General features: G+C 40.4%; 2 protein-coding genes across 2 annotated transcripts in view; one reads left to right on the top strand and one right to left on the bottom strand.

Annotated features, from left to right (window-relative positions):
* The window catches only part of hsf2bp (heat shock transcription factor 2 binding protein), a 9,396-nt gene extending 6,305 nt beyond the window's left edge, over positions 1-3,091 (top strand). The window contains exons 8-10 of the mRNA XM_035678030.1: positions 273-370; positions 1,794-1,993; positions 2,672-3,091. Of these exons, the coding sequence (XP_035533923.1) occupies positions 273-370; positions 1,794-1,993; positions 2,672-2,701 (328 nt within the window). The 3' untranslated portion in view covers positions 2,702-3,091. The remainder of the gene's footprint in view (positions 1-272; positions 371-1,793; positions 1,994-2,671) is intronic.
* Positions 3,092-4,156: 1,065 nt separating this feature from the next.
* cryaa (crystallin, alpha A) lies at positions 4,157-6,936 on the bottom strand. The gene is made up of 3 exons (XM_035677888.1): positions 6,739-6,936; positions 6,093-6,215; positions 4,157-4,366 (listed from the first exon to the last, which is right to left on the bottom strand). Exons 1-3 carry the CDS (start codon positions 6,934-6,936, stop codon positions 4,157-4,159), a joined length of 531 nt encoding a protein of 176 aa, XP_035533781.1.
* Between the last annotated feature and the right edge of the window lie 3,095 nt (positions 6,937-10,031).

Genomic DNA, 10,031 nt, shown 5'->3' with positions numbered 1-10,031 from the left:
TTTGAATATAATGTCATTACAGTCCCTGTTGGTATAATGGTCAGGTGGCCGAATACTTTTGTCCATATAGTGTATATATATACTATATAGTGTAGACCAGCCACCATTTACACCCACCACTTATGGCGCTGCTTATTATAAGCTCAAACGAATGAACTCATAGATTCAGTCAGGCATGTTACTCTAGATGTGGGCAGTAGGTGTCAGTGCTATGCTTCTGCAGTACACACTAGTGTTTTAGTAAAACTGACTTTGCTCTTGTTGTGCTACAGGTTGATGCTGATGGCTCTGTATAATGTCAGCATCAGTGTTAAAGGACTGAAGTACATCAGTAAAAACCTCCTGCGTCTTATCTGGAGCCTGCTAGATGGTAAGGAGATTACACACATGTTAATGGTACATAGTTATATACAGTATAATGACTAACTGCCTTCACAATAAAAGGACCCATTGATAAAGGACCACTGAATAGTTGGTGTGTACAGTTGTGGTCAAACATTTATATCAGGGGTTATCTGTGGGGCAGGCCCCCCTGGTGTGGCATAGAGCTTTTGCAGGGGAGGTGTAGATGACTAGGGAAGTGAAACAAAGTTGAATTAATATGATTTATGGTTTTTAGGTTTTTTCTGATGCTATCGTGCTGACCTTCACAAAAGTTCAACCTGGATACTTTTTTATTTGTTTTGGTTGCACTATCATTGTTAATGATTGCAAGAATGTTTTTAATGCCAGGAAACATTTGAGAACCATAAATACACTAGTTACTACTGCCCATGGGGTACCTTTAGTGTGCATGAGGTTTGCTCATGTCCCCTTAGGAGCTCTGTGCAAAAGTAATAGATATACTTCCAGTGTGTAGGATTTAGTGGCATCTTGCGGTGTAGTTGTGGCAACTCCCTTGATTCACATTCCTTTTCCAAGTGCAAAGGAGAAACTAGAGTGGCCGGGAAATGCGGAATGTTCCTATCTAGTGCCAGTGTTTAGTTTGTCCCTTCTGGGCTACTGTAGAAACACAGCAGTTCAACAGCGGACTCCATGGAAGGCGACCCTCAGCATTTGTAAATATAAAATGTTTATTCTGAATTAATGTAGACGAGCCTAGCACATAGCATATTGAGCCTAACACATAGCATATCTAAGTAAAGGAAAGGAGAAAGTTAGCCAAGGCTTCCTTGATTGTTATTAGAGCACAGATCAAAAAGGGGCTGGACTTAGGAACGGTCAATTAGCATCACGTTGATTAAACTGAAACCTGATGTGAAGAGTAAAGAATAAATCCTCACAAGAGTTGTTTTTTGTTAATTGTACAGCTTTATTGTATGTTTCTCTAGTATGGACTTCTCAGTAATGAGCAATTATCCATTGAACAAGGCCTAGACTACAGTACAGGATATATTTAAGACAAGAGAGGGTTTAAAGAGTCAGCACAAGAATGGAAGCAGCCAGTCCTCAGAACTTAACTGATCTGTGACATTTACCTCAAAGCTTAACCCCAACCATCTATACTGTCACAGTGCCTGCTCTGACACAGATCAATCAGCAGAATGAAGCATCATTCTGAGTTAACAGAAGTTTGACGATTCTTATTTTCAGGTGATTATACACTAATGAAAACACCTATAATTATTATACTAAATTTCTGACAATAGATCCTCCTAAATATTACACACTGGACCTTTAAGTCAGCAATGTCACCTGGGGCTATGCAAACCAACTTTATATAGACTATATTCCTGTAAAAAATGTGCAGGTTTTAGCCTCCACACTACTAAAAAGCTCTGTCTGTCTGACAGATGGAGACTGGGAGGTGTGTCTCCACTCTCTGCGTCTCCTGCAGTCTGTGTTGTTGGAGGAGGAGGTGCTGCTCCTGCTGGGCTCCTCTCTGCTGGATCCAGACCTCCAGGCTCGTGTCCGCCGGCTTACCTCTACAGCACAGCCCAGCCTGAGACTGGCTGCCCAGCAGACCCTGGAGGACCTGCAGGCCCTCCAACAGGTACCACATATGTTAAACCATTGTCTCTATAAAAACATAGCAACCAGGTTATATTGCTATCTTTATCATCTGCTCCCAGTCTGTACCATGGATGCATAACGAGCTGCAGGTCTGTGTGTCTGTGTCTTTTTGACCTATAGTTCAGCTGCATTAACACAAACATTCAGAAATTTGGCTCCTTCCTGCAAAGTTGTGCGGACATGAGGCAGTGTCTATTTTTAAAAAGGAACCACTGTGACTCAGTCAGAAAATAGCATTGCATTTCTCCGATTCACTGCTTTGTTCTCGCTAATGACACTCCCTCTACTTATTTGTTCTCTCTGTTGCCCAAAAAAGGTGTTTTCTGACTTGCTCAAGTTAGGGAGGAGGGGCCAACTTTGAATGGTGCATTTACTAGTTTACACAACGGGCATAGTATATCTTTAATGTGAGCACAAAGAAACTCTCCCCATTCGGCAAATAAACGCGAAAGCACATCAGTACATTATTCTTCACAGTGAAGCTCAAACATCCAAGTGAAGGAACAATAAGACCCAAAGGGACTTAAGTGAAGACTATTTTGACAAGACTTCAAACAGTGACGGAGAGTGAATGATAATCTGTCAGTTTATTTTAAATAAGTGTGTCCTAGACATAAAAGTGTGGAATGATGAAAAAAGAGTGTTTGTGTATTTCCAGGATCAGGGATGTAAACAAAGCACCCTCTGATGTGGATTCGGTATCTTCAATCCAGTTCTTCTCCTATATGAACTTCCCTTCCTTTCACTTTAGATCTGTCTATGTTTGTGCTGTTCTTAGCACTTCATGTGCAAAGTGAGGAGAGAACGTAAAGGTGAAAGTTTCAAAGTTAAACCTATATATTCAAGTAAAAGGAACAACCGTTTATATCTGAACTTTTTGCTTTTTTTCCCTAACTTTTTTAACTTGCACTGTTCACTGTTGAGCCTTCAGATTTGTTCATTATGGTTTCTTAATTGGTTTGTTACCCACGTAATGTGAATATGATAATACAGGTTTGTATAAGACACATTAAATATGATGTTTGTACACTTTCAGAGCACTCTCTTTCAGTTTCTGAGATTGATTCAATGATATTTGTTTGATATATATTTCATGCATCTTAAATCCATCACTATTACTTTATAATCCATGTGGAGCTTCCTCCATGCTCTTGAAAATAGTACAGTATAGTAATACAGTAATCAGTGAGATAGTTACATCAGAAAGCTAATGTTAGCAAAACGCAAGTTAGCTAACTAGCTTATTTACATCAATTGTTAGGTAGTTAGCTAACATTTACTTAGGATGTGATTATGTATATGTAACTTTAATCTTTTAACCACCTTCAAAATATGGTTGTCTTTTCAATGTAGACGAGCCTAACACATAGCATATCGAGCCTAACACATAGCATATCTAAGTACAGGAAAGGAGAAAGTTGGCCGAGGCTTCCTCAACTGTTATTGGAGCACAGATCAAAAAGGGGCTGGACTTAGAAAGGGTTAGATAGCACCACACTGATTAAACTGAAACCTGATGTGAAGAGTAAAGAATACATTCTCACAAGAGTTGCTTTTTGTTAATTGTACAGCTTTATTGTATGTTTATTTAGTATGGACTTCTCAGTAATGAGCAGTTATCCACTGAACAAGGCCTAGACTACAGTACAGGGTATATTTAAGACAAGAGAGGGTTTAAAGAGTCAGCACAAGAATGGAAGCAGCCAGGGCCTCAGAACTTCACTGATGAAAAATCTGAGACAAGACATGTGACATTTACCTCCAAGCTTAACCTCAACCATCTATACTTTCAGAGTGCTTGCTCTGACACAGATCAATCAGCAGAATGAGGCATCAGGTCATGTGAATGTCTCGTCCTTAGATGAGTTTTCTCCTTAAAAAGTCCAGCCGCCCTTCACTTAACCATCCTCGGGGGGAGATTTTTGTTATACTCAAAACAATGATACTAATAATACTGTAAGAGTGTGCTAAGAAGAATCTATAGAGGAGAAAGGTGAAGTGAGGAGGACACAGATATCCTCTAAAGAAAAGGGAGAAGAAGCCAAGGGTTGGGAGATAGAGATTCTCGTCCATCCCAGTTAATGCAGGTTGTAGGGGTGTCAAGCTCCTCCAGCACCCCTCGTCAGCCCCCACCACTTGGCCTCTAGGAGGATGCAGCGGCGTTGGGCTTGTCGTCACGGGTGACAGGGATGCTGCGCTCGCTGCGGCCAGATTCACTCCCCCCCATTACCTTTGGCCCGTTCAGGGTCAGCAGACCATCAGATGACAGGGTGCAGGTGATTGCTGACTGGTCAACACTGGAGGGGAGGCGGTAGCGGCGGTGGAACTCACGAGAGATGTAACCGTGGTCGTCCTAAAAAACAGCAGGATTCACAGTGATTAAAGGAAAAGTCAATTTCAATAATTAAATTCAGTTGTTATACAAATAAACTCTTTGCAAAGATAACATTTACTAATTTTGTTCAACAAACTGTTAACATTTTGAAGCTCAACAAATCTAACAGTTGAAAGAAGAAAATAATGGATTTGCCTCATGATGTTGTGTATTCTAAGTGCTGTTGAAACGAGGTGATCTTGCTAGCTAATACAGGAGGTTACATAAACCCTCACACAAGCCTTTTAGATGTAGTTCATTGTGACATGGGAGTACAGTCATTTAGTTGCAGTTGTACACTTTAGGGACATTTACTGGAAATTTACTAGAGTTTGTCTTTCCTAATGTACTGTGGAGTAGGATATACCCAGAATAGACTACTATTTGATTCACATGGTTTTATTGTGCAGGCATTTAGGGAAGAATTGTAATGTAAGGATATATCACAAGACAGTTAAATTGTGATAAAAATATATGAAGATTCACTATGGGAGTAATAATATATAACCCTTTATACAAAGCTAACTGCACTACTAATAACATTTTAACTATGTTCTATTGCCCATGGTGACCTGTCGGTTCTGAACAAAATCATAAAAATAAAGTTGATATATATTTACTTATATATGAAGATTCAAATCAGTGAGATGAAAAATAAATCGTGATACTCTTTTTAAGCAGCTGAGGGTGCTATCTACTTCTGACTTCAATGTCACCCATGTCAGTAGCTTTATTATTTTTTTACAAAGAAAAGGAAATATGCATTGTTTTGCACAATGTATACCCTACCTCAGGTATAAAAAAGGATTCTTTATCTTGATAAAGATAATATGAGAAAATACATTTTGTAGATACTTACTGTACTACTGTATACTGTATAATACAGGAATCTTTTTCAGTCATTGTTTGTCTTCAGTCTCATTTTGTTAAAAAATCGTATCATATACACATCATTTCAGCAGCAGGCGATTTGAGGGGGGATGTAATCCCCCATGTCAACCTGCCATCCCCCCTCTCCATGCCCCTGTAGCAGAGAGAGAGTAGGGGCAGAGGGATTATTGAATATGTTAGTCTATTCTGCCTGACTCATTGATTCTTTATCCGACCATGGCTCTGAAATATCAGTAGCTTTACTGTGCTGTGTATGCAAAATGAATGGCGCTGTCTGTGGTGCTGAAGTAGCAGACAGATTTGTAATAGGGCCTTTTTTCCCTCACTCCCTCCTGTCTGTCAGTTGTGTGTGTATATATATATATATATATATATACATATAACTATAGCTATACTATATTGTAGCCTATATCCTCTGTAGTGTCACCTTCATGCTCAAAGTGACAAGTAGCAATGTGTTGTCACAGAAGAATGAGAGGATAACAGAGACACACTGCTGCCTGTAGTATTCCTATAATAGTTTGGTCATTCAGTAGTGTCTGTCCTGCTGAGAAGTGTTTTATACTTACCAGCCAGCTCTTATAGTTCTGTTAAACATTAAACCAGCTCTCACGCAAACCTCTTATTATTACCTTTAAGCAGTTACATTTTATAAGTCGCTTTTTGATCATGGTTACATTGGTCTTTGGTGGGAAATGAACAACATAACAAACACCCCTGTCAGTATACATTGACCCCATGCTGTTTTAAATAGTCGTACTAACTATTTTCAAAAGTGATAAAGTGTGTTTACAACAGAGAAGAGGAGCGCTACCTGTCTTTCTCCATGCTTGCCCTGGATCTCCACGAAGTCATCAGTGACCTTCACACTGAGGTCATCAGGGGAGAAGTGCTTGACATCCAGGTAGACTGTGAACTTATCCCTGTCAGACCTCACCTGAGGGGGACACAGCAAGCATAGAGAGGGACCATTGAGAGATATATAAGAGACTGAACCTCTGAAAGTAAGTCATTGATGTAGAACTTAGGTTTAGATGTAGAGAACTCAAGTAATGAATCAAACAAAGTCAAGATATCAAATTTAAGTACAAATGAATGTAATAACTGCACAAACATTAGGACAGTGGATGATAAAAGGGACAGAAGAACCTCATAACTACCATAACTATTGATAGTTATAAGGAAATTGCATTTACTTATATTGATCTAAGCATCCGTGTTTTTTAGGAAAGAACAAATTGCAACACTAGATACAAAAAATTGCAATAACTATTTTGAATTAAATTTTAAGGGAGGTTAAGATGAGCTTTGGTGTTATCTTAACATTACTAAAGCTTTGTTTTGACACAATCATTTGCTTTCTATATATCTGTTCTCCTATGAACATATAAACAAAGCCAACTTTGTCTCCACATTTCTCTAAAGAGGCTCAGTATATTTCCTGAGTCTCATTTAGTTACCTCGGAGGTGCCAGAGTTGGAGGAATCCAAAAAGCTGCGGAACAGCGACTGTCTGTAATAGGGGCTGATGGTTGAGGTGCTGTAGGGGAAGAGGTCATAGTCGAACATGCCCTCTCCAAAAAACTGGTCAAAGAGTCGGGCAGGGTAGGCAGAGCCCAGGGCACGTCTGAACCAGGGGTGCTGGATGGCAATATCCATAGCGACTGGAGAGTTTGGTCTAGCTCGGCTTGGCTTGGCTCAGGTTGGCAGACGTACCCGCTCAGCTCAGAGTCCAGCAGGTGAAGCAAGAGAGGCGAGGCAAGGTAGACAGAACAGAATCTGGATGAAAAGCAATGAGTGAAAAATGTTTCCAGAGTGCTTTGTCCTCTGCTATACAGCTGCCTCCTCTTTATATACCTGAGAGCCAGAAAGAGAGGCTTTAGCCACGATCCCTCTGGAATGACATTATCTCATGGTGTGTTGGACCCTGTCAGCAGAATCAGGGTTGAGGATCGGGGGGGCACCACTGGGTCCAGACCCTGGTGCGACCCAGTGCCACCCACACACCAGACACCCAGGGCTGCCAAAACAAACCCTGCTGGACGAAGAGGAGGGCATGACAGAGACAATGATGTCAGGAAGCAAACTATAGACACAGAGGGATTTTACCTGAGTGATAATGCATCAAAAAGATACACACATATCTATTCTGTCAGTCAGTCAGTGACATAATGCTGCTGTATTGTTCTGCCTGTGTGTTTGGACGGAGGGCAGATTTAGAAACAATGCTGCCCAGGGTCAATGGAGCAACAACAACTGACACAGAGAGAACAGATGGATGGGCTGCAAATGTATTACTAACATATTACTAATATCCTTTACTGCAGTTGAAAGAATAGCAGCCTTAAAACAACTAACATTGGGGTTTTCAAATGGAAATCATTATGCTATTTTAAAGCCTAAAATAGAAATAGTTCATTAGGAGGAGGCCCTCTTGCTGCAGACTCTGTAATATTTACTTTTCTTATTTGTTTAATAACGAAACTACATCCAATTTACATCAACTCACTAATGAACAGTTAAATGCCCATTTTTAAAGCAATAACATGTAACATTAAAATGTCTATAAACACTAGACCTATGTTATATATATTGTTAAGTTGTGTGCTTACATATCCCAAATGTTTTCAACAATGTTCAAACCCAGAGAAATCTGTCACCGGTTTCCTGTCAATGGCGTCATATCCTATTTGTGCATGTGTCATTGTTGTGGTTGTTGGCCAGAAGCTGTCATAAATGTATGTATTATCCAGTTTTATGCCACATTTTTACCATACACTTTTTTGATGTTGGTTGTTTTTAACTCTACATTTTAACCGGATTAAGTATTTTATTTATTGGGCATCTGGATAATAAGTGAGCAGAGAAACAAGCTGAGCTAATGCTAGGAGCAGCTTGGCTCGCAGCCCCTCTGGGACATCCTTTGTCTGCTGTACAGTGTCGGAGAAACACTGATTTTTAAGGTATAACTGCTTTATTTAGTGTTTTTACCAGTTTTAATCAGCAGGTCTGTTTGTTCTGGAGAGGAGAGGAACTCAGAAATCACGGAAAAGGCACCATAGTTTCTCCTTTGGGCTTGGAAGGGGAGGAAGCAAGCGAGTTACGATCTGCAACTACACCATTAGATGCTACTAAATCCTACACACTGGACCTTTAAGTAAAGGATCTGAATACCTCCTCCATTCCTTTGGGCTAAGCCTGAAAGGGGTTCCATGGTGTAAGCTCGACAATCAGGTGATAGTTGGCCAGCTCCCTTCCAAGGCCTGACTTCAGTCTGCTTTCAAAATTACCGCTCCACGAGTGCTTTCTTTTATCTTGTCTAAATGGCCTTATATGAAGATTTTACATACATATATTTAATTTCCTTATTGTTGAAAGGTGCTATACAAATAAAGTAGCCTTGCCTTACTTTGTGGTTGGGTTTTTTAATGTTTTCATATATATGTTCATTGTGAGGACATGTGTTCAAACAGTGAGAATGCAGTTCAAAGTTGAGTGTTGAGTCATTTTTGTGTAGAAAATTAAAATTAGGTATACTGTCTCAGTGTTCTACTGATGAATGCAGACTGTTAGAGATGCACAACCTAAAGAATCATTTTACAACTCACATATACAATATATAAAGATACAATAACTGAAATTAAAGACAACAGGCCGTAGTTAGTAGCTAAGAGTGAATTCTAATTTAAAGATAGGGATCACTTCCCATGCCTGTTGTTTCACCATCAGTGGCTTCCCGCTGCCTGCATTAGTCTAATCCCACAGGGCTTTGGCCAGCCAGCACAGGGGCTTAGCCGCTCCATGTACCCACAGGCCAAGAGCAACTGGGCCAGGCAACGGGGTTGGGGCTGTTTTAGGTGCAGTTTGGGGAGGTTGTTGGGGTTCGGGGTCGCTAGCTGCTGCAGACCGGACGTAGATGCCATTAGACTGGCTGCAGTTCAGCAGAGTCAGCATTCTGGGTTTTTATCAATGGGACAGACAATGCCTGTGTGCTCCCGGTTTCCACAGCTCTGAAAAGCTGTTTTGGCCGACAACCTGGCAACCTGGTGGGGTGGACATGCTCATACTCATTCACTGATTTTTGCTCATTATAAAGCATTTCCCTCTAAAACCATCAGAGGAAGTATCACATCCACAGCTAGTAACAGGCCAAATCACATTCTGTTTAAAGGCCAATAATAAAAGAAATCTGTTTGGGTCACCTTAATGGAAGCAAATTAAACTCACTGTGCAGAAGGAGTCCAACAGGATGACCTGACCTTCATCTGTGGCTTTGACTTAAAGGTCCAGTGTGTAAAATTTGGGAGGATTGATTGGCAGAAATGGAATATGATATTCATCTACAGACTCAGTGAGTGGCATTCCATGAACTCATGTTGGACCGCCATGTTTCTACAGTAGCGGCCACTGTAGTTTCTTCTTTTACACTTCGAGGAGGGAGGGTGAAGCAGAGATTATTTAAGGAACCACTGTGTAGGATTTAGTGGCATCTAGTGGTGAAGTTGCAGATTGCAACCAACTGAATGACAATTCAAAGTGTGTAGGAGAAATAGTACGGTGACCGTGAAACTAAACCGGGAAGCCCCCATCTACTGCCAGTTTGTCTTTTCTGGGCTACTGTAGAAACATGGTCGTTCAACATGGCAGCCTACAGAAGAGGACCTGGGAAACAAAAACACAACAATTCTTATTTTTAGGTGATTATACACTAATGAAAACATACCTTATATTATATTGAGTTTCTGCTAATAGCT

This window comes from Morone saxatilis, unplaced genomic scaffold (genome assembly GCF_004916995.1).
Source record: "Morone saxatilis isolate NCDOM2014 unplaced genomic scaffold, NCSU_SB_2.0 Contig6, whole genome shotgun sequence".
NCBI lineage: Eukaryota > Metazoa > Chordata > Actinopteri > Moronidae > Morone > Morone saxatilis.
This window is presented reverse-complemented; position numbering and strand designations above follow the sequence as displayed.